Below are 24,317 nucleotides of genomic sequence, written 5' to 3' on the forward strand. Positions count from 1 at the left end.
GAAAATGACCCCTTTTGCCTTCCTGTACAAAATAGTTACAAATGAGATCAAACCAACTACACCTGTAAAGTCCTGCTTTTACATTTAAAGGGGCGGTATGTAGTTTTGGAGGAGACATTCAAAACCAGAATTTTAGTATGAACAATATTAATGAGTAATGTTTATTTATTCAATAACTGAATAAACAAGCTGTTCTCAGAGGAAAATAAGGTCCCCAGAGCACTGTTTGAAGCTAGAGAGGTGGCAGGGTCCGCCACATATAAACAAAGTAACACAGTATGAAACCGTGTTGTCCTTTAATGTCAGTTTGTTTATTCAGTTCATTCAGTCATGAAGACAGAGAGTTTGTTTATTTACAGTATCTCCCCCAAAACTACATAATGCACCTTTAATGCATGGGTTACAATAACATAACGATATATACATGTTCACTGTAGGTGTCTCGCAGGACTACTCACAGTGTGTTATTGAATACTTGTATGTAAGTAAACAAGGATGTGAATACTTCCTCCACCGCTGCCTGCCGACGTATACCTGAAAAGTAGCACTACAAGTCTGCACAATCTATTCAGTGGAAGAAGTTACAGAAGTTATTCACTTTATTGTTCACTTCTTGCTAAGTTTGCTCACGCGCTTGTGCACGCATACGTTATGCTAATACGAGGGCTTCCCCGCGCTGCACGTGCGTGTACCCTGCGTGCGTGAGAGAGAGAGACAGAGAGAGAGAGAGGGAGAGAGAGAGGGAGGCTGTCTCGTCGCTTCCGGCTTCAAACTCTCAGACAAACAGCGCTTTACTACGGACGCAGAGGTGTCGAGCTGCAGCATGACAACAGGAGAAAAACCCTCCCGGAGAAAACGTATCTACCCCCGAGAGCAAAACCGTGAGGGCACTCCGCTGCTGTGAAGTCCTCCTGAAAACAACCAGGGAGAAGACCACACTGGTGGAGAGGAGGAGAAAGACATTTTGAATCTTTCTTCTGTGGAGGAGGATTGTTGGTGAAGAAGAAGAAGAAGAAGAAAGAAGAAGAAAGAAGGACAACGTCGAGCAACTTCGTGTATGGAAGAAACACTCAAGAGGAGAAGATAAAGGTTTTTTTTGTGTTTGTGCGAGGAGCTGAGTCTGTGCATGTTTTGTGACTCGAGTATCAGACGGAGAAGATTCATCCTCCCCTCAACAAGTGTTGGTATCTGGCTGTGATAGTCGGTGTGCGTCCCGGAGGAGGCTCGGAGAGGACGGGGCAGCGCTGAGGTAAGATGTCATGTCACGACCTCCATCCCTCCCGAGGAGACTGGCTGTAGTTGTTGGGATGGAGTTTATTACACTTTAATGACAGTAGAGGTGGAGAGCTGACAGTGAAAGTTGTCAGGATTATAGGCCCCTGGCATCCTTTGAGTCTGTGTGGGGGGGATAAGGGGGCTGTCATGATATCAGACTATAACTACATGATTATCGAATTCACGATATTATCGCGATATCTCTCTGAAAAACACAAGCGAGGAGTTGGGTCTCACAGAAAAGTGTACAAAAATAACAATTACAATACCACATCAGCTACTAAATTACAAGTGAAAAGGCTGTTAACTCGTGAAGAAAAGATGCACAAGGCCGATAATGTTCGTTGGATTAATCAGTAATCCCGTTTTATGTGTATTAATATCACATTATCAATATTTCCATTGTGAATATTTTGATATTTTGACTCGCCAAGTGGGAAGCCAGTGTATTTGAGTAGGTTGAAAATAAATTTTCCTTGTTTTCAGAGCACAACTGATAGTATTTTTTATCTTTATTTGTTTATTGGGGAGCAAATATACACAGAATATATACATAAACATGCTTTTTTAATTAATTAATTTTTTTGCTATGATCCCTCCCACGTGGTTACCAAACACTTCTGAAAAAAAGTTGTAATGAATGTAAAGGAGCCAGGATTTTTTTTGTAGTTTTAACAATAAACTGTACTGTACAAGCACTGAAACAGTAAACTTCCCCAGACATTTAATATTCATAAACTACCTAAAGTCCTTTTTTTCCCCCTGTTCTGTAAAACCAAAAAAACAAACTCATATTGGTCAATATATACGCTGATTCTGGTATATCTGCGATTTTCCGATATCTACCAATAATATCAGCCGACAGATATGTCTGTCACTCTGCTAATCTTTAATAAACACAATTGTACTTTTATGACTTAAGGTCATCTTGAGTCTTAGTCGTTTTCACTTTAATGTTTGTTTTCTGATTAAAGTCGCACTTATTTTTAGATAACAGCTGATTTCCAGTGATATACAGCGCTTAAATAATGCTTTATACTCAGCCATAATGTTACTTAGACAAGACTGGAGTCGCATTTATGTTGATCTTTCATCGACTGTCGCTGTAGAGGTATATTCTGAATAACAGAAACTCAAGTATTGACATTTGTGTAACTGAAACCCACTCAAATTTGCTCTGTAGCTAAACAAGTATCTGAGTGCTCTGTGCATCTCTAATACAAAGAGAGCTGGAGGGGATAGAGGGACTGACGAGACGGACGTGAGGCTGTAAAAGCAATTTCAACCAAATCCAAAATGTGACCAACTACAAGAGCCCAACACGTGCATTATGTTAGCATTAGATTGCGTTAGATAAGAGGTTATTTCTTTGGCTGGAACTAGTGATATTATTGCTATTGATTAGTCTGCCTATTTGTAGAATGTCTTTGTTTTTCCAAACTTCATCAAATGTCTACTTGTTTTGCCCAAAACCCGAAGATATTCAGGTAACTTTGATACAAGACGATATTTTGTCATATTGAAAAAGATTGGCTAGTTTAGCAAGTTTGCTTAAAAATTGACATGAATTAATCATCAATTCAGGCTGCGACGATTAGTAGATTAATTGATGAATCAATGGAAAGAAAATTGATTCACGACTAAATTGATAATCGAATAATCGTTTCAGTCAATTTTCAACAAAAATGTCAAACATTTGTTGTTTCCAGCTTCTTAAATGTGAAGCTTCTTTGTTATTTATGGTTGTAAATGAAGAGCCTTCTGAGTTTTGGACTGCGATTTGAAGACGTCACTTTGAGCACCGGGAAAATTGTCACGAGCATTTTTCACAATTTATTGAGAATTTATAGAATAAATGGTTGATCAAGAAAATAATCTGTAGATAATTGATTATCATTTGTTGCAGCCCTATAATTGATTTTTAAAGATCTGTCTACAACGACTGCTGCAGCTGGTTGTTTCTAATTTTGTTTAGGTGCCCCTCAGGCCGTCTTGAGGCCTTTTTAATCCTTCTGGGGTCCATTAAGCTTTACGATAATGATATTATCGTGAGGTCTACTCACTCTTAGCGTAGTGTGTCTTGCTCACGTCTCTCATTTCATCCAACATGATTTTGTGCAGCAGTATGAGCCACAAACTGTGGTTGTAACTAGCCAGCTAGTAACTGTGTCTTCTTCTTTTTTTGTGACCAACATTAAAGGGCATTAAAGCCACCTACTATCTCAACGAGATAATGGAAAGAAGCAGGTTATTTACACAATATTATCATATGTATATTGATTGCATCGTATCCTCCCTAGCCTTGCATCTGCTTGTGTAAATCTTTAAGAAAAATCAGCATCAGCATCTTGTAAACTTCTAATCAGCTGAGTTGCTTTTAGCGTGCTGCATGTAGGCTTATTGCCCACTTGTGTAGGCAAGTGGACAGTTTGAGTACTCACACAGTCCCACTCAATCTGACATTAGGCTGCCCTGAAACAAAGACAACATTCTGAGGTGGTGGTTTACATCTGCGGTTATATCACAATCATCACAGCCAGTATTTGCTTCAGTGTTGTTCCCTTTTCTATTGCGTTTGAATGTTTTAGCATGCTAAAGGTGTGTTGTTGATAGAGACAAAATGTGTCTTGTATTATGGTATTATATCTGTTCTGGCCTTTTCTCGTGTGAAGCAACTTGTTGATCAGCCAAGGGTTTAATATATGAGACATTTTATTTTATGTACCACGTTCGTGCTTTTTCCGATTAAACTTTAATCAAGAATTCAGAGGATCCAGTTCTGTCCGTCAGTGCAGAACGAGAGAGAAAAGGCCTTTTGGATGCAGCTAACCATGTGCAACAAGCAGTGTGAAAATGGTTCCCGGTGCCCAGTGCTGCTTCATTACAGCAACTGAGCCGTCTCACAGAAAGTAAATCCTCTGCTTCTGCATGAAAGCTTCAGAATAGACAAATAGACCAAAATAGCGTGTAAACACCTCTCTTTCCTTCCTCGCTCCTCTTTCTTTCACTCAGCGCTCTCTTTTCCCCCCTCTTTCTCTCCCTAACTTTCTTTACCTATCCGAGGCCTTGTTTTTACAGAAACTCTAGTGGGTGTTTGTGTCCAATAAGCAAAGAGAAGTTATTATACAGTGTGAAAAAACCTGCTCTGGTAGAGCCATTCAGATTATTTCCTGCCTCTATCTCTATCTGCGTCACTGCCTCACAAGGAAATCCCATGTTTACCCTGTTGTTCATGAATTGAAGTCTTAACTTATCTGCAATCAACACACGTCCCAAGGCAGTTTCTGGCAGCTCTGCACATGACGAGGATGCCGGTATGCCTGAACGGGCCTCAGAAGTGGACTGAAATGGATTTGTTCTCATTTTGCAGCTGAGGTTTAGTTTTGCTGAGAAGTCTGCAGGACAGAAGTGATTACATGGTGCTAGTCTGCAACAGACGCGTCCCACTTCACTGCTAGTAAATATTTTACTGAATACACTCTTATGTAAAGTGATCACTTGGCATTTGACATTTCATACTAAAGAATATAATTTGCCTGTAGTCTAGACTTATTGTTGACAGTTTTGCTGCACACCAGTGATGACCATTGAGCTTATCTCACACGTTATACAAAGCAGACTGTAAGTCAACAAACTCTGGATACTCACTCATCTGTCCGAATCAAATACAGACTGCTAGAGTTGAGGACATCACTACTGTTGTTATTTTTAAGCTCGTAGTTTAACTCAACCAATTTGACATATTAAAGCCCGTTTACAGGTCCAAGGTCTCAGGAAGTACTGCTGCATACCAAAAAAAAAGCAGTTCAAGTCCTTTGTGGCTCCAGAGGAAGGTGCATGTCATCGTAAAAATAGCATCCATTGATGTTACTCACTGGCTATGTTGCATTGTGGGTAATGCCGTCCACTGGTCTAAAATATTGTTGGACTCATTATGGACAAATGATCAAAATCCATACAGTAGAACAAAAGATATATTTTTTATTCCACGCATTTTTTTTCCCTTTTCATAACCTGGCGCCTACATTACCCACAATGCAACTTAGCCACTGAGTGACATCACTGGAGGCAGTTTATCAGATCACATGTAGCTTCCTCTGGAGCCACAAAAGGCTTTAGATTACTATTTTTCACAAATGCAGTCGTACTCCCCAAGATCTGTAAACATCACTTCAGTGTGTAAATAGGTGGAGTTACCCTTTAAAAAAAATTTGTGTTGCCTAAGGGTGGGAAAGACATTGATATGGTATCGTTATCTTGTTATGAGACTATATATCGTCTTAGATTTTAAATATTGTTATATCATGATGTGGCATAATACTTGTCTTTACACTTAGTCATTATATCCACATCACCAATTATTTATCAAAAATCTCATTGTATTAGTATTTAATGAAAGCATCTATAGCCATCCCATATTGTTGCAACATCAAAATTGCTTTATTTAGCCAAAAATATTGTGATATTTGTTTTTTGATGCCCAGTCCTTTGCATGTATGAACAGCTTTTGAGGAGATTTCACAATATCGAGATATAGATTATGTATCCCAAATTAGCTTAAAAATGTCTGATTATTATCTGAAGGCCATATCCTCCAGCCCTCACTGGACCACAGAAAACAGCCCGAGTGTATCCGTCTAATTCATTCTGCAAATAGCAGGCTCTAGAGTAGTTCCCTTCCAGCAGTTCACCTCCCAACCGTCTTGATTGAGAAGCTAGAACGACAGGTTTTGGTTCCTGAATGCCTGTTTCTTGTAAGGCTTATTAGACCGTGCTCTCGCAGCCCAAAATAAAAAGCTCAGGTCATGTTTTTTCTTGAAATCAAACTTAGCATTTCAAATCAAATGATCATAAAACACAGCCAGTTGTTTTTGATTTAAGATATTCACCTAATTTTCAAAAAAAGAAAAGAAAGTAGCATAGCAAATGAGCCTCCTGCGGCATGATTGTGACTTTCAGTTTCTACAGTGAACACGCAAAAAGAGAAGTGCTCAGTCAGTGACCTTCAGCGTCTCTACACATTTATCTGCGTCACTTTAGATCGAGGTGATTCCATAGATGAACTCTCGCCTTTTCCCTCGCTTTTTCTCTTCTTCTGTGTTTTAATTCTGCTGTTTGCTTCTCTCTGCCTGCTGCCCTTTCTCATTCTCCCTCCCTGCATGTTTCTCCATAACTTCATCTCTCTGCCCTTTTCCACGTGCCTCCCTCATTTTCACCCTGAAAGAATGCTACCTTGAAGTTATTTTTATTTTTAGACTGAAGCAATTTTCAAACAGTCTGGAGCTACAGTGTCGAGTAGAGCAAGAAGTCTGGTCAGGCTGAACTTGTGGCCGCCGTGTTGCTGAACTCAAAGATGTTTTAATGCCGTTCTGCTGTAGGATCAAAGAAGAGGTGTAGAATCTAGTTATGTAGTTTGAGATGAGAAAAGCATTTGGCACTGAAAAGACAAACATTGGACTCTGTAATAAAACAGCTGTTTAATTCAAATGAGCTTTAAACAAATCTCAGCTTCTATGAAACATTCACAAAAGAAAAGGCAAATTGTTTTCACTGAGCCAGTATTAATTTGTATCTCTCTGTCTGTCCCACTTTCATCTTCACTTAAATTTTCCTTTATTTAGTTTTAATCCCAGCATGAACAATGATATCTATTTTGAGTTATCAACAGGACATCATGAATAATCTTCTTTGTCCATAACACAGTATGGGATGGCTTTCCAGGAATGGGAAATAGGACGTGTTCTACCTTTTTTTTAAAAAAGACTTTCTTTGTTTGACACGTCCCTGCTTGACTTTAGTTTCTTTCTTTTTTTTTTCTAGCGCTGGGTGCAGATTTCCCTGCCGTGTGGAGTTGCCGCTGCCGACTGACTTCAGAGGAAACACTGAAAGCTGTTCTCCACGCCTCCCTGCAGCTTCAGGGGAGATTGTCAGATGTGTACCCAGCACTCAGAGCCCCTGGCCTGGCCGCGGGGATGGCAGCCTCTGCCCTGAACCTGAACGGCCTCAGCGTCATGAACAAGTCAGTTTTTTTTGGGGAGAGTTTTTGTAGCATAAATGCTTTAATACTTTAAACCCATTTGGTCAGTATGTTTTGTTACGGGTGACAAGCTGTTAGTCCAGACTGGTAAAATTTGTTTCTACTTATATTTAATTATAGAACAATTTACATTTAGAAACCCATCCAGCCGCAAAACATGTGGATTTACATGAAATATTGTCTAATCACTAAGAATATATGTATTTTTTAAAGAGCCAACAAAATTTAACACTTCCATTATGATAGTTGCCACCTTTTAAAAAAAAAATAATAATAATTTGATATATGCACAAACTAACCAGCCCTCTCCTCTCCTCTCTGCAGCAGTAATCAGTTTCACACCCAGCCAGGCTCCTCTAGTACCACCTCTGCAGCTAGAACCAGTCCAGTCGGTCGACCTGTGCTGCCGGTTCCAGATCGGAGCACCTACTGTCAGTTACTGGCTGGGGGAACACTCAGTGGCGGTCTCTACAGCCCAACCAGCCCTAAGGTAACTCAGATCTACATCCGACCTGTGAGAGCTGTCTTTGAGAAAACTATGTATGTGTTGTCCTAAAACTTCCCCTACTGTGAAATTCCTAAACAACAGAAAACATATTCAAATCTATTCAGTTTTCCGTGTCAGCACTACAGTGTAAGCATATACCTAAAGATTCAGCTCAGTTTGAATTTAAGATTCAAGATTAGATTAACCAGTATGTCATTCCCAGTAAGTTGTCACTTTATTCCCATATCCACTTTGGTTGAACCAATCCAACAGCATTCCACTCGAGCTGTAGGAGAGAACCAGGAAGAACTAACGTTAGTCACGTGAGTTTAGTGCTCTTTTAGTTGCGACTGTAACCTTTGAAAGAAACATCACATAAGCAATAAAACACACCTGCGCTCAGCTCAACACATTCAGGGGTTTTTTGCTGCTACAGCCTTACTCGGTCTGGTATGACCTGTAGCCTGTGGCGGCTAATTTTAGCAAACTGTTTGGTATTTTTGTATTAACTGACATAACTGCATCAGTTCACCGTCACCACAACTCCTGTGCTGTTTCACACGACCTTCTAGCTTCTCTTGCTGTGGTGCTGTAATTTCCCCTTGTGGCTACAGTGGCCACTGTTCAGTAAAACTTACATCGTTGCGCTCTAAAGAAAATACTGAAATAACCGTAAATCATAAAGGAAAGAAATATCTCGCATTTGTTTGGTACTAAATAACTGAGGATTGTTGCCATTAACTAATATGAGATTTTTGGAGCGGCCCTAATCCCTTCTTGTGGCGTCCTCTCCTAGACCAGCCCACGCAGCCTGGGTCGAACCTTCGTCTTCCCCCCTCCATCCTCGCTCTCCCCTAACCCCGCCCCTCGCGCTCGCTCCCCTTCCCCGCGGAGCCCGGAGCTCCTGGGAGTCAATGTGGGCCAGCGGGTCCGACGACTGAGCTCACCCGGCTGCGAGGAGCGAGGGGAAGGAGAGACACAGGAGGAGAGGGGAGGAGAGACGGGAGGAGGAGAGAAGCGGGAGGAGAGGAGACGCCAGGCACAGCTGCTGCAGATCCACAGAGAGCTGCAGAACGTCGAGGTGATTTCAGATGTGCCTCTTTGTCTGTTTAACTGCATCTCTGTCTTCGTCTTTTGTCTCTCGTCATGCTCTACATCAGTCTTTACTTGGAATGCAATCATTAAGAAACAGAGAGAAATATATTCAAACCATGAAGGATTTACTACTTAATTTGTTGGGCAAGTCAGAACAGTGCCTTTAAGAGCTGCTCTCTTCCAGCTGTGAGGATCCCAAAAAGCAACAGTTACTCGAGCTACTACTACTACTACTACTGCGTATACGTTATCTGGCTCTTTCTCTTATGTCATAACAACAAGAAAGCTGAGAATTGGTCTCTGTCATTCTGAAAAAAAGACTATTTTGTTATTTTGTCCTATCCTGACTTTAAATTACTTGCCTTGGACTGTTCACACTTGTAAAATGAAAATAAATATAAATTGATTAAAGGAAAATGTGATTCTCAGCTTTGAAATCAATGCAGATTATCTGGAAAATTAAATTTGATGATCAAGTGCTTTAAAATATTTCGTTATTTCCTTCACTTTACATAGAAATTTACATAACTACTGTTCATTGGCTAAATTCCTGTTTTATTTTTATACTCCAGCCTACATTTGTACTCAGTTTGAAACTGCAGACAGTCACACATTGAGCTTGTAGCTTGCCAACAGTTCATTTTTCAATGCAGTCTGTTTCATGCCAAAACTGGGAAAACACTGTGGCTCATTTGTATTTTTAATTCTCTTTAATATTAGTAGTACATTAAGATATTTTGCCTTTTTCTGTCTTGTCAGTTTATCTTCCTCACATCAGGTGAAGGCTTTGCTGGTGCCAGTGCACCTGTGAAATGATAAAATCTACAGTTAGACCAAAGAAACTGTAGCTGCATTTAGACCCTTATTTTCTCTGTGTCTTTCAGGTCAGGGGAAAAGTTGGCATTTTCGAGGCCCACATTTCGGGAATTCGTACCCAGGTGCTCAACAGCGAGCTCCAGCGCAGCCCTCGATCTCCGAGACGGTCGCCTAGCCAAAACCCTTTCGATCTAAGTCAGCGAAACACGGCTCTTGAATGCCCAATGACCCACCCACAAGAGCGTAAAGTTCCCCCTGTGGTCCAGAATGGAAGAGAGAGGGAGGAGGAAGCAATGGATAGAGACAGGAGAGGAGGAGAAAGGGATGATGGTGACAAGGACAGCAGTGCTACGCAAACAAACACTGAGATCAAGACACTGATTGGTCAAAATGGCCGCCATTCAAAAACAACAATGCAAACTCCCTGTTTAGATGGACTGTTTGTTGTTCAGGGTTCCCCTGAGACTTTAAACCCGGTTGCAGCATCAAACAGAGAGATGAAAGAGGGAGACGGACTGAGAGAAAAGGAGGGAGAAAAAGACGGAGAGGAGGTAGAAAACAAACAAATGCTGGGAGATGCAAGGACAGAGAGAGAAGTGAGAGATGAGAAACAGGACCGGTTGTGTCTTGGGATCCCGCTCCAGACAGAGACAAACAGGTTGGAGCTTAACCCAGAAACCCCTGCTTTTCCTGCACAAAGTGATGAGAGCGCCCCTTGTTTGCTGGACATCACAGATCACACCTCCAACCACTCTCCCTCCATCCTTCCCGCCATCCCTGCAGTCATAATAACTGACCATGGTCTGGAAAGCCAGCCTCAAACTTCTGAAGACCAGGGACTGTGCTCCACACCGAGCCCCAGCTCTAGCCCTGTGCCTGAGCCGAACTCCTCCATCCGCTCCCTCAGGAAGCTGTCGTCCTCCTCTGCCTCCTCGGCCGGTTTCTCCTCTTCTTGGGAAGAGTCGGAGGAGGATGTTTCCAGTGATACGGAGAAAGGAGAGCAGCTTCTCAACCCTGCACTTCTCACTTCCAGACAGAAAGCAGTAAGTAGAGCCAAGTGAGATTGTGTCTGCTAGTGAAGCTGAAGATTTAGTAGACTCTTTGTAGCTAAAAATGGCAATGACCTTTGGAAACTGCCTTTGGTGGGATAGCCATATATTATCCAACTGTTAGACCATATGGGAATTGTACAAAATGTCACTACAGGAATATACCAACATATTTTTAGCTTGGCTCGCTCTTGGAATGGCAATGGTCATGACTTTTATATCTATTTGATACTGCCATGAAAGTTTTGTACAGAATTTTATGCTCCCCAGAGGATGAATCCTAATGACTTTGGTGGTCCTCTGACTTTTTCCTCTTGCGTCACCAGCAGGTCAAACATTTTATCTACTCTGAGAAATATGTCAACATCTTCTACGTAGACAGCCACAAAATTTGGATACAGTGCTCATTAGCAAACATTAGCATACTACCACCATCTTAGCATCCCGATGTTAGCATTTGTCATGGCTGTAGAGTCTAACTAACTTTTAGTGCGTACTGCAGCTGCCCTCAGAAAGTACATACTAGTCATACTTCTTAGTGCCAGGCTAAGAAAGCATTCATACTGGCGTAGTCCTTGCACGTTAGCTTAGGGGTTGCTGCAGGGTTAGTTTGTGGGGTTATGAAAATTGACCGAACACAGGGTTAAAAGACGCCAGTGTGAAACGGGGCTTATGTAAACAGAGTAATCACGCGTCATTTTCCATGTAAGCGTGAGCGTGTTCCAACAGACATCCAACCCAGGAAATGCAGTGTGAACCGCGTCGCCCTGGGCTTTAGGTAACCTTGGATTAACAATGTCTGTATAAAAAGGGGTTAAGTCATCCATGGGTCAACTCTCGCAATATGCAGTGTGAAAAAACTACTGGTGAAATATTACTGAATCATAACATTGTGGCTTAAACTTTGACCGTCTTGCTCACACATCTGTTGGAGTCTGTATTGCCTAATTCATAAGTTAAAAGAAAAAGTCTACGATTTGGAAACCAGCTTCAATGAGCCGTCATCCGTCTGTGCTGCTTCAGCGGCTCAGTTGATGTGTTGTATCCTCTGCTGCACAAAGGATTGTGGGTCAGAATAACCAGAAAAGCTTGCCGGCTTGCATACTACAAAATGCAAGTGGATACAGGAGGACATCCTGGTATTTTTGCCAGTTGTATCAGACATACTGTATACTGGGTCATATGACATCTTCTTCTGGCATTTTAAATAGTATGATAGCTTTAGTCTTGTTCCTTTTTCATTGCATCAGTTTATTGCATTTTGAGTTTTTAGCTGCTACTTTCTAAAATTCAGCTCTATAGGAACGCAGAAAGGGACGAGCTTACATCACAGAAGTATTCCCGTTTGCGAAGGCGTGAAAAGTCCTGTAACTCATCCTGAACTAAAACCTTGATGTTCTTGAGAATCACAAATAATCCGAGGCGTCCGAGGTCACGCGTCAAAACTCAAAACCAGTTTGTGCAGAAGTGGCGACTTGCAACTAGCCAGATGTGGGAAAGAGTCTGTCTTGATGTGACTCTTCATTCGTGATTAGGCCTCAAGATGTGTGCACGTCAGTGTATGTGTGTGTTTGCCTTTTCATGTTGCTGGGTGCTCCTGTGTCAAATTGGCCAGAGCTCTCTGCCTGAGTAATGGTTGACATTCACGGTAACAAAGCTAGCTCTGTGCCCCGACCTGAGTGTGTGTGTGTGTGTGTGTGTGTGTAGGTGGGGGGGTAACGTGAGGGTGTGTGTGTGTGTGAGAGCGAGCACGGGTGATAGAAAAAGGGAAAGCAAGAGAATTCACCAGTCACACACACTTAGTCTTTGCCTGCTTTTGGATGCCGTTCAAAGAGGAGGCTGAGGCCTGTTTGGGTATGTGTGCGTGTGGGTGGGTGGGTGGATGTGTTTTTATTTGTAGCCGGGATAAGTTCACGAGGCCATCTCTCTTCTGCTTTGAAACACGATTTAACAAAAGATTTTATAACTGATATGTACCAGTGTTTCCAATAAATGATGTCCCATAAGTGTCCCTTTTTTAAGGACCTCGCACAACAAACATCTTTATATTTTAGGTTTGTGGCTCATAATCACGTTTTAAGTTATCGTAACAGTTTCCCGTTTTTGCTTTCATCATTAGAGGAAGCACCAACAGAAAAAACTGTCCTCGTAATGATCGTATTTTGCCGTGCAAGATTATAAGACTCCTGTTTATGTGTGCTGGATGCATACTTAATCAGGTAACCAATCCCTAAACCAATGCCCCAGCTCTCCCACTTGGCGTGGATTACAAACAATTTGTTTAAATGAATTTGGCTGAAGGATTTGAATAGTGTTTGTATTGCTCTTTGCATATTTCCGGTCAGTGTTTTTTCTCCTTTATCCTGGCAAAGGAAGAGGCATCGGCTCCTGCTGGCGCCTGCAGCTGACTGAAGGAAAGTTTTATGTTTTATATTTCCCAGTAAAAGTCTGGATTTCCCCCCATCGTAGCACAGAGATGTCAAACATACAGGTTATTCATGTTCTTGTCTGTAGCCTGTCACAGTTCTTGATCCGTACTTTAAGAAAACCTTGTGTGGGTGTGTGTGTGTGTGTGTGTGTGTGTGTGTGTGTGTGTGTGTGTGTGTGTGTGTGCAAGAGGCAGACATGCAGATACACATAAAGCATGCTTGCTTGTGTGGGAGGTATGTAGGAAAGAAGAGAGGGAGAAAGAGAGTGAAGAGGAGTGATACTGACAGAGACGAACAGAGTGAGCTCGAGAGTTAGACAGAAAGAAAGAAAGAGATAAATGAAGGAGAGCAGGAGAGGAAACGTTGGACGATATTTACTGTACATGTTGTCTTATTAAACCGACATTAAAGGGAACATATCTCCTCTTCTCCTGGCTATTTGTTTTAAGAGGGACTTTATTTATTTATATAACAATAAACATCAGATCCCAACACTTTAAGGACATTTGAGTGGACAGTTCACCCCAAAAGCAAAAATCCAGATATCAGCTGTAGAGATGTCTGCCCCCCCCCCCCCCCCCCCCCCTAATATAATGGGACTAGATGGCACCTGGCTTGTGTTGCTCAAAGTGCCGACAAAAATTAAAAAGAAATCTGAAAAACTCCACAGCAATGTCTCATGACCCGGTTACTCAAGATAATCCACAGACCTTGTTGTGAGCAGTTTCATGCAGGAACTATTTTCTTTCAAAATCACTGTGCAGAAGGAGGCTAACTCACAGATGAGTGGCTTGCTAACTAAGCTAGCTAACGTTATAGCTCAGCCAAGGAGGATGCCATTAATGTTCAAACCCGCACTGTCAGAATAAGCAGATGCACGCTTCCTTCTGCGCTGTGATATGTCTTCGTGATAAAGAGACATTGCTGTTGAGTTTTTCAAATGTATTTCTTTTGCCACCACAAGCCGAGTGCCATCTGGTTACATTATATTCAACAGCAGGCCAGTATCTCCAAAACTCAGAAACTCACATCAAAACAATCTACATGTGGTATATATCACTACAGGTAAGAGGAAAAATATGTATTTTGGGGGTGAACTGTCCCTTTAAAGATGTTCCTGGAAAATATGCAGATATATTGCAACACGAGAGATCTCTGCAAAATATATTGAGCACAGTCTTAAGTTGATGTTTTTTATTATAGAGCTCTGCGTCATCGTTATCCTGCTCCTTTTGCATCATTCACCCATGACATTTTCATATTTCACATCTGTCAAACACATCTGCCTTGTTTTGGTCACTAACTTTTGGATTATATCGTGTACGCTTAGCTGGCAGAGGCTGGAATCTGAACAGAGCCATATATAGGCACTTTTTCTGGCTGATCTTTTGACTCCCGGGCAGCTCTCCAAGGTTAGAAGGCACATATGTACTGCCAGTGTTTCCCTCATTCGAGTGAATTGGCGGTGAAAGGGCACCTGCAGTAGATTGGCATCTGTTTTTTTTTCTACAAAATTTCTGTTAAGTTCTGAGGAATGAAAAGAAACATATTTGCCAGCAGCACAGTTATGACACGACACCAATTGACCTTTAAGTATCATCTCCACACCCGGCAGAGTAGTTTCAAGCCAAACAGAGAAGATGGAAGGAAGATGCAAAAGACTTGGAAAATTACCTTTTGAGATTTGACTACAAAGCAGACACTTTATCAAAACAGACAAATAGCACTGAAATGTGCACAAATGAGTTGGAAAAACCATTTATCAGCAGCTGAACACGTCTTTGTAGTTGCTAACAAAATTAATTGACCTCTTTTTCATTAGTTCTACAGTCTTAGTCTATCAATCATCATCTACGGAAAATCCAATTAATTTTGGAAATAGATTCATCGTTAAACTATTTATCATCGGAGAATTGTTAGTTGCAGCTCTAAAAAACTGAACTACAATAAAAATATAAACTCGCTGTGTTTAAACTCGTGCAGAAAACCCCTAGCATCGTATTTTCGGCTTAGGCTAGTGGAGCTTAAGCTGCAGTGGGGCAGGACTTACGAACACTGTGAATGGTGTGTTGCGAAAGGTGTGTTGCTACTCGTGCCGTCTGTACTGTAAGCAAAGCGTGACAATCTCTGATCCTCCTGTGGTTCTTCGACAGATTTTTCTTTTGAAACGAAGATTGCATCCTTGCCACTCAACTGTAAAACACACACTCATGTATGCTAACGCTGACACGCCCTCTGTCCACACGACACCACAACTTTTTGCTGGTTGCACTCTGCAGAACAACACAGTACTCTCACAAACACACTGTAACTTATGTCACACTGGCTCACATCCCTTTTCTTATAATCCTTTTCAAAATGTGAGTCGGACTTCATCTCTCTTGGTGGACTGGACTGGACGAAAAAGCTTCACTTTTATGTCCTGAACTGTAACTCAAGTGGGTCGACACAAAATATAAGCACACACACACACACACACTCTGAGAAACTCACTGTGTTTGTACTGCAGTGGAAAATCTTCACTACCACGGCGGCCGGTTGCCTAGCAGCACTGTGACGTCAAACCGAGTTTCCCTCTCACAGCTGTGTGTGTGTGTGTGTGTGTGTGTGTGTGTGTGTGCGCGCGCGACAGAAAGTCTTCAAGTTTATGGGTGTGTGTCCAACTCAATTTGTGTGTGTGTGTTACAGAGTGCCTACTTGATTTACTGTGAGAGGGGAAACACCGGTCAATTCTTTATTTGGTGTTTTTGTGCAAGCTTGCTGGCGTGCATGTGTGTGCGTGTTCGAGGTGCCCCTGACCGTGGAAGAGTCGGGTCGGACCGCAGCTACAGGAGCTGACAGTTTGGTTTTTGAAAAGACAGTTTGGTTATCTAGCACTGGATCCAGTGCAGAAGTGAAAGGTGGTTTCGCATGCTTTCAGAGCTGGGGAAACCCTGCCGATTAGAGAACGCAAGTGTTTCTGCAGAAAAGGGACGTAAAACACGGCTCGTAGTAATACTGTTCACTCAAAAATAATTATTGGGGAAGCTGCCAGCTTGAGACTTGGGACAATGCTACTAGTTTCAAATCCAAGCTGAAGACCTTATCGTTTAACATTGACGGGTGCAATATGTAAGAATCGGCCACCTGTCAAATTCATATTTTAAACATCTCCAAACACAGCTGGTAACTAGCTAATTAGCTACTAAGCTAAGTAATTTGTATTAGCTCGGAGCCTCGGTGGACTGGTAGTGTTTAATCGGACTATCACCTCTTGAAAATTGGCTAGGGGCTTGCTGGTTAGCATGCTAACTTTAATAAAATGCATGGATGCCTCTGACATAAGATTAAAACTGATATTTCTTCATATTCTGTTGATCTGAAATTCTCTTTATTAGTTTGTCTTATTGTTTTTATTCTGTGTACTTAATTTCAACATTTCTGTCTTAAAAAAGTTGCCTAGTTGCTATATAAACAGAACTTGTGTTGACTGTTTGGTAGATTTCTGTGCTGTTTTTTTTATATTAGATTAAAAAGTTGCACAATAACATGACCATGCTTTTATAGCTTATTCTTCTGATAAGTGAGCAAGCAAAGAAACTCGTTAAAGTTCTTCTTTTTTTTTTTGTTTTACATGTACTTCAGGCTAGATTTAAAGTCAGATGTCATCTTTAATGTTTCTTAGTCATTATTCAGTAACTGAACTGCCAGGTCACAAGCATCTTACCCTTTTTTTCTTTTAGGCGTCCCCTTTTTCTCACCTCTATACAGCCGTCACATTTTTTTGCAAAGCTATTTTTCCACTGGCCAGCCTTGGTTGCTAAGAGATTTATCAAGCCCTCTCAAAGCATCTACCGCACGTTGTTTAGCCTGCATCACACTCCTTGCAGTTTAATTTTGTCTGTGTGCATGTGTTTGAGTGTGGCTTGTGTGTGTGTGTGTGTGCCTCTCAGTCTAAACTTTGCAGACTCAGACAGTTGCAATATTTGTATCTGCAAGGGGACCTTGTGGTGAGCGATATCAGGCTTGTTGTTTCCTCAGTGCTTCTCCGTTGAAAACATCAGCATGCATCAGTGTTTCCCCTGCTTCTTCACATTACACATTTGTAACCCAGAGTTACCCTTTGCCCCAAGCTTTTTTTTTTGCTTTCTTTTTCAACATTCTCACCGCTCTCCGCCGCCTCCTATTCATTCCTCCGTGCAAATGAGAGCTGTCTGGTTGCCCTGTGTAACCCTAATTCTCTTAAAATGCCCTTACATCTCTTCTTAACGTTGGAGCAACACCCTTTTCAATACTGCATGTGATAATTGCACAGTTCAGTAAGTAACTTGACGTATGCAAATGCATCTTGCATTAAAGCATGTTGAAAAACACAATGCACGTTTCGAGAAGATAATAACCAAAAGTGGCCAGTAGAAACTCTTTGCCTCAGTGCTTCTTTTTTCCTCCGTGCTCTTTCTGTTGTTTACGGAGGGCAAGGCCTTTTTTTCTTTCTTTCTTTTGTTTGTAGTCAGCGGCGGATGTGGAAAATACTGTCGCTGAGGCAAGCGGCAACCCCCCCACTTCCTGTCTGCAAGAAGTTCCTTCTCTTACCATTTCCTCTCTCTCTCTCTCTCTCTCTCTCTCTCTCTCTCTCTCTCTCTCCCTCTCTCTCTCTCTCTCAATGGAAACTTTACTGTTTTTCCTGCTCCCCGCTTGTCATCCAGCTGGTCTGGGGATAGAGATAGGAGAGACCGCCGGAGAGCATCGAGCCAGAAAAAGATGAGAGAGAGAGAGACAAAGAGGCTGACTTTGAGGGAAATGTAGGCAGAGAGACAGTGTGTTTGTGTGAGGCCTTGCTAATTCATTGCTTCGTTCATTTACGAAAAATGCAAATTCTCCTCACACTAAAACTGACTTTACCAAATTAGCACGATTTGATATCCTACAACATCATAATGTTGCTCCAGGAGCATCATTGCAACTGACCAATCATGTTTTGTGATGTTATAGCTTTGTGACATTGACCGGAAAAAAGATAAAGATAATGATATTAGTGGTTAATATTGTGAAAGTAACACATCCTCATACCTAAATGACTGAATATGTCGATTGCAAGCGTCTCCCAAAACGACATATAGCACCGCTGCAGCAACAGGTGTACTGTTGTTTGGGAAAATGTTGTGGTTTGGATTCAACTTTACTATGTTACTTTAGTTAAAATAACTCCTGGATAAAAGTCCTGTGCTTTTTAAACCTTACCTCCACCCTGTGAGGACTTGATCTCTACTACTCTTCTACTCCTACTTCACCTGACTTCCTCCTTTGCTGCTGTGATATTTACTAGGGCCACTAATGTTTGCTGGCTGACAAGAAACGTAAATATCGGTCGTTATAAACTGCTTTCACATTCGACCTATGTAGAAAAACAATTGTTTTTACCCAAGCTCTGTTTTTTCCTGAACCTAAGCAGGTACATTTGTTGCGTAAACCCAACCAACTGTGGCAGCCACTGAAAATAAAAAATGGAACTGAAGATAATGAGTCAAAAATATTACAAAAAGTTCCACAAAAGACAGGAACCCCAATCTTCTGGACGAAAGTCCTGCGATCGACCCGTTCATCATCCATCCATTACGACCTGCTCCCCATGTGGATCTACTGTGAACATGTTGCTTTCTGATGCTGATGATCTAGTTATGATGTTGAACAACAAAGACACAGCGATATTAGATTAACCACCTCATGAAACGGCTAATCGAGCACTATTTGCTTTGGCATAATTGCGTATTGCCTGTAAAATCTATAACGATCTAAGTCTGTCAAAATTGATTTTTATACCGAATAAGATGGAGGAACTAAACATGTTCAGGACTCCCAAGATGACTACATGTATGTCGATTGTTTGCACCAGAGCTGGTGTGGAGAAGAACAAGTGTAGAACATTATCTTAAAGAAACTGCAGCATTATCTCCAAATTCAATATGTGAAAAAGGCTCAAAATGGCAGCAAAGGAGAGCTGCTCATGGGAACCAACGGACTGGATTAGACTGAACAGATTGACTTTAACTGGGTTGTAAAACGTGATTTCGGATGAGAGGCTTGAACAGAGGGTGTCCTGCTTTCAATGTGTGCTCTGATGCTTAGAAAAGTCTTCTATTTAAAAGTGTCCTGCATCTTTGAATCGTTTGTGCAAAAACTTACTTTAGAAATTCTGAGGATGCGTCTACAAGTGCAAATATAATACGAGTAATATCAGTCATTGTCTACACAAACCTTGACTTTCCATGAACATCTTTTATCTTCAGGTCTTACACTAGACACATTTATGCAAATGTTATTTTCGCACACAGATTGCCACCTGGCAGCTGTGAAATTATCGTTTCACCAGCTACTGTAAGACATTTATAACTTAAACCCTGTCAGTAAGAATAAATGTAAGGTAGAAAATGTTGAAATTGATTTATGTACATGGCAAGTTGTTGAAATCACAGTCTGAAGATGCACCGTAGTAGCTTCGTGTGGGAGCTGCTGTTTAGGCTGCTTCCTTTTGTCTATTTTAGCTCGTGTTGTAACGTCTGTCACAATATCTCTGTGTCGAACATACTCATTGCACACCTAGACGCGCACTCAAACCTATAGAAGTTGTACAATGTGTGCGAACGTGCAGGTTTACTTTGCTTTTTCTACGAAGCCTCCCAGTAGATCGCGTGCATTCACACTAACACACCCACACACACTCATTCACACGCGCTCAGCTCCGTCTGTGTCTTTCAAACGTTGTGACCTGAGTGGAGATTTGCATGTGCAGATAATGTTTGTCCTCTGTTTTGCCAATCAAATGATCTTCAATTGTTTATCACCGCACACGCTCGTGTAAATCCCGGTGGGGTGTAGATAGAGGGAGCCTGAGTTTTAAAAGCACACGGAGAGAGCGACAGAGTTTTGCAGGAGAGCTGGACAGATAGTCAGACCTGTCTGTTTGTCACCTGCCCGGCTGACAGAAAGCCCCATCGGCCATGATGTGGTCGGCATGGCTGTGTTCAGTGTGGAGTGTTGTTGTGTCAGTGGGAGTCTTCTTTATCATTACCATCATCCACCTCAGCACCAGCCACCTTCAGGTACTTTTATGTCAGGCTTGTAGCATGCTTTTCATACCTGGATTTAGTCCTTGTTTAGTGATGTTTGACAGCTTTTGGAGTTCGATTTTATTGGGTAATCATAGCGCTGGTGAATCACACACAAACCTCACTTCTCCTCTCTTCCTCTGATTGCATTTTAATGTCTTCCTCGTAAATCTACACACTGTGTCTGTGAGAGCTCAGACTTGAGACAGTCCAGACGTCTCTCTTTCTCCCTTTTCCCTCTCTTGCCCTCCACAGCTCACACACTCACACACACACACACCAGCTGTTAGTAGGCAACACGGTAGATGGATGACAGTCTGAGTTGACAGAGAAAGTGCAGACCCTGGATACTTACCAAGCTGTAGCTTGATACTCTCGCTTACTGGAAAAAATGAGCAGAAGGGGAAAACCATTGAGTTGAACTCAGTTCTGCCCTTCTGGTGGTCTGAAAAGACTCATTACTGTTGTGTTTCCTATAGTTAACAGGCAGAACATTTAAATTGATTGGAAATCAGAGGGAAGTGTGTGAGCTTTTTTCTTTTTGCTGCCAAATCTTTAATTATTCAGGGCTAGCTGACATATGTTTCTATTCATACAATGACACATGGTAAGCTTCGCCTGGATGTTACCTGTTGCCTCCAGGCCACTGTCATCTCTCTCACAAAAAAACAAAACAACAGACGAGTCTTTAGGTTTTGGACCGTTTGTTGGACAAAAGAACAAATTTAAAGATGTCACTTTGCATTTTTCATAATTTGTTTGACATTTCATTGCCTAAACAATTAATTTTCGACAGATTAATTGATAATGAACATTAGAAAACGCCACAAAGGCCCAACAGTTCCCTTTTAGTCTCACGCAAAGATACCAACCATCTAAATACGCCTGATTCTTTTCATAAAAAGCCGTTCGTTCTCTGAGAAATGACCGAAATTGTCCCAAATCACCTCGCAATGATAAAGAAAGTAAGAAGAGATTCCTGGATCTGTCCCTTTATCAGGATTCCCACCAATAGTTAATGGGGTCTATTCTGGGCCGAGACCCATCCTCCATCTAAATTTTGTGGAAATGTGTTGTGTAGTTTCTCTCCAATCCTGCTGACAAACCAACAAACAAACAGGCACAGGTGTAAACATAACCTCCTTGATGGAGGTAACTATTCTTACTTTTAGCCCCACTTGCTACCAAACCGTCCGTCAAACACTAATAATCCTGATGATGTCAGAGGCTCAAGCCTCTCTCTTTCAGTTGACCCACCTTGCAGTCAGTTTCCACCATGTGATCTGTGTGTGTTTTACTTTTTACAAGGGGCCGAGTTTTTTTTTTTCTCTCTCTCCTTCAGTGGTGCAGAGAAAACCCCCTCATGTGATTCTACATGAGACAGAGACAGAGAGAGAGAGAGAGAGAGAGAGAGAGAGAGAGGGGAAGATGGATGAGAAAGTGTGCGTGTGTGTGTCTGTGCGTGCGTGCATCTAACCATAGATAGTCATGCTATCAGCTGATGAATTTTCGTCAGGTCCAGATGATGTGACATGGGTTATATATCTCCTTCTATGGTCCTCCTCTCTCTTATCTCATCCTCTCCTCTCCTCTCCTCTCCTCTCCTCTCCTCTCCACTCTCCTCTCTGATCCCCTCTCTGGTTATTTGTAGACATAATATTATTGCTCTTGGTATTTGCAGATCACAGGAAACCTTGTATGTGTGAGATCACACCACGATACCATGATCCTTTGCACATTTGTAGCAAAGGACATTTCAGGAAAAATACCTTCACGGTAATCATTGGAGGGTGGATTGTACACCTGTTATAATGTAAAGTGCATCCTAGTGTATTCAGACCCGTTATGAACGCTGTGTAACTCATTATGAAGTGTTTTTAAGGGGACATTTTGTTGTTGCTGTTGCTCTGCCACAGAGTTGCACAGCCAAGCATTGTTTAAGCCCACAGAACAAGACATCTGGAGTTTTTCCATCTGATGTAATGCTGCAGGCATAAAAAACGGTGTCTTTCTTTGGACTACGTCACTCAATAAGAGGGTGATTTATGGTGCTGTGATTTCAATGAGGCTTTGCAACATGCAGCACGATTAGCACTTAATGATATAGAGAGTATTGGCTCCGAGGAAAAAGAAGGATAGTGGAGAGTGTTTTTTATTTATCTTAGGAAAAGTAACTTTCACCGTTATGCTAAACTCACTTTGTTACTCTTTTTGTTCTCCAAATATTTGCTTTGACTCGTCACGTATGTGTCCATCAAACATCCTTGTCCTGCAGGGAACAGACAGAACTTTAACGTGTCTGACTTGTAAAGTTAAATATTGATTTATCTGCAGAAGCGAAGTCACAGAGAAGTGGACCGGAGAGCCGGAGAGCAGGGAGAGCTAGACCTCAATAAGTCTGTGGTCACTGTGATAAAAGCTTTTAAAGTTGAAAACAACTCCTTGTGTGTGTGACTTTGTGTGTCGGAGGCAGCATGAGTCTCTGTTTGTCAATGAGTTTGTGTTTGTGTGCGTTTGTTTGTGTGTGTGTGTGTGTGTGGCAGGAGTCCCGCAGTTCAGTGTATCCTTGCCAGGGACAGGGAGAGCCCTCGGAGAAACCGTGTGTGTGTGTATGTGTGTGTTTGTGTGTGTGTTACCAGGGGAAACCCCAGCTTGATCCTCCAGAGTTTAGTTTAAGTGTTCTGAAACAGCTAAAGAAGGAAAAGGGAGAGTGTGGGAGAAGCTGCCAAAGAGAGATTGAAAACAGCTCCCTCAGGGTCAGGGATGCCCAACAGTGTGTGTGTGTGTGTGTGTTTTAAAGAATTTTAAAGACTTGTTTTCCCCATGCCTTTACACGAAACCGCAAAAGAAAACAAAAAGAACTGGATCATCGAGAAGCTTCAGAGGTATTCTAGTTTCCTGGTTGATCTTAAGCTGCCAAAACATTGCCATCTGAGGGATTGACCACCTAGACTTTACAAGGAGTTGGCAAACTCTGCCTCATACGTGCAGTATATTCACTTTCATGAGGGGGGTCCAAATAGTTTGCACATTTAGAAAAACAAGCTTTCACATCAGTTTTACAAATCAGACAGTTTGGTCTAAACAGTTTTATTCATGGGCGATGACTCTTCGGACATGAATAGGAGTAAGGAGTAAACAAGTCAGGCAGGCAGCCTTTCATCATGATACCATTTTATATTGAGTCGTTGGACTATGATGTGATATTTGGCAATGTCACAAAGAAAGCCGCAGTACGATTTTGGTTTTTATTCAATTCACAAAGCCTACGATCGATATGAGACGATAACATCTGCCCCTTTTACCACAGTCAGTTGTAGAAGAAGCTGACACCACTTTTCTTTCTGCTTTTGGCCGTAAAAGAAAAAAAAAAACCCATTAAAAAAAAACCCCATTACTAATTGTAAATTAAGTACAGTTGTAAATTATGTGTAGTAAACTAACACAGAACACGGTTTAACAACAAGAACTTTTAACCAAAGTATAAAATTCAGCATCGCATAAATTAGCCTAGCAGCTTGTGGCATTGACAAATGTAATGTCATGTATTATTTATACCTTTTCTCACTCTTAGTCACTTCCTCTCCTGACAGAACATCACGGTTGAATTTCAGCTTGTATGCATGTTTTCTCTCTGCTGCCTGCCATTACCTGTCTATTGCAAGCACTATTTAAATGTTTGAGAGGCGGGGGGGTGCGCCGGTCAGAGAAGGAGACACAGAGGTGCCATTGAAGGTGTATCTTACACATGATGAAGTGGATCAGTGTTTTCACTTGGGTGGTTAATCATTAAAAAGAAGGATTGTCACACCCCTGTCATTCTGAAGGATATTCATGTATATTGTTTGTGTTTGCAGCACAAGTCCTGGAAGAAGATAAAGAACATGGTCCACTGGTCGCCGTTCGTCATGTCCTTCAAGAAGAAATATCCCTGGATACAACTGGCTGGGCACGCAGGTATGTGGACACACACACACACCAAGTGGGTAGTTGGACCGTGGTTAAAAATCTGTCAGTTTCTGTTCTGAGACTACAATATGATGA

At 41.7% G+C, this 24,317-nt stretch overlaps 1 protein-coding gene across 2 annotated transcripts in view; it reads left to right on the plus strand.

The window, feature by feature from the left end:
* Positions 1–790: 790 nt before the first annotated feature.
* LOC311271157 (uncharacterized protein) overlaps positions 791–24,317 on the plus strand; it is a 30,986-nt gene continuing 7,459 nt past the window's right edge. Inside the window, exons 1-6 of one of the 2 annotated variants that reach the window (XM_084376688.1) lie at positions 791–1,249; positions 7,096–7,294; positions 7,637–7,802; positions 8,596–8,880; positions 9,779–10,753; positions 24,131–24,230. In XM_084376688.1, the coding sequence (XP_084232814.1) occupies positions 7,248–7,294; positions 7,637–7,802; positions 8,596–8,880; positions 9,779–10,753; positions 24,131–24,230 (1,573 nt within the window). In that variant the 5' untranslated portion in view covers positions 791–1,249; positions 7,096–7,247. The remainder of the gene's footprint in view (positions 1,250–7,095; positions 7,295–7,636; positions 7,803–8,595; positions 8,881–9,778; positions 10,754–24,130; positions 24,231–24,317) is intronic. The other variant, XM_084376689.1, reaches the window with a different exon arrangement.

Source organism: Pagrus pagrus, assembly GCF_965226575.1.
Source record: "Pagrus pagrus genome assembly, chromosome: 16".
Taxonomy (NCBI): domain Eukaryota; kingdom Metazoa; phylum Chordata; class Actinopteri; order Spariformes; family Sparidae; genus Pagrus; species Pagrus pagrus.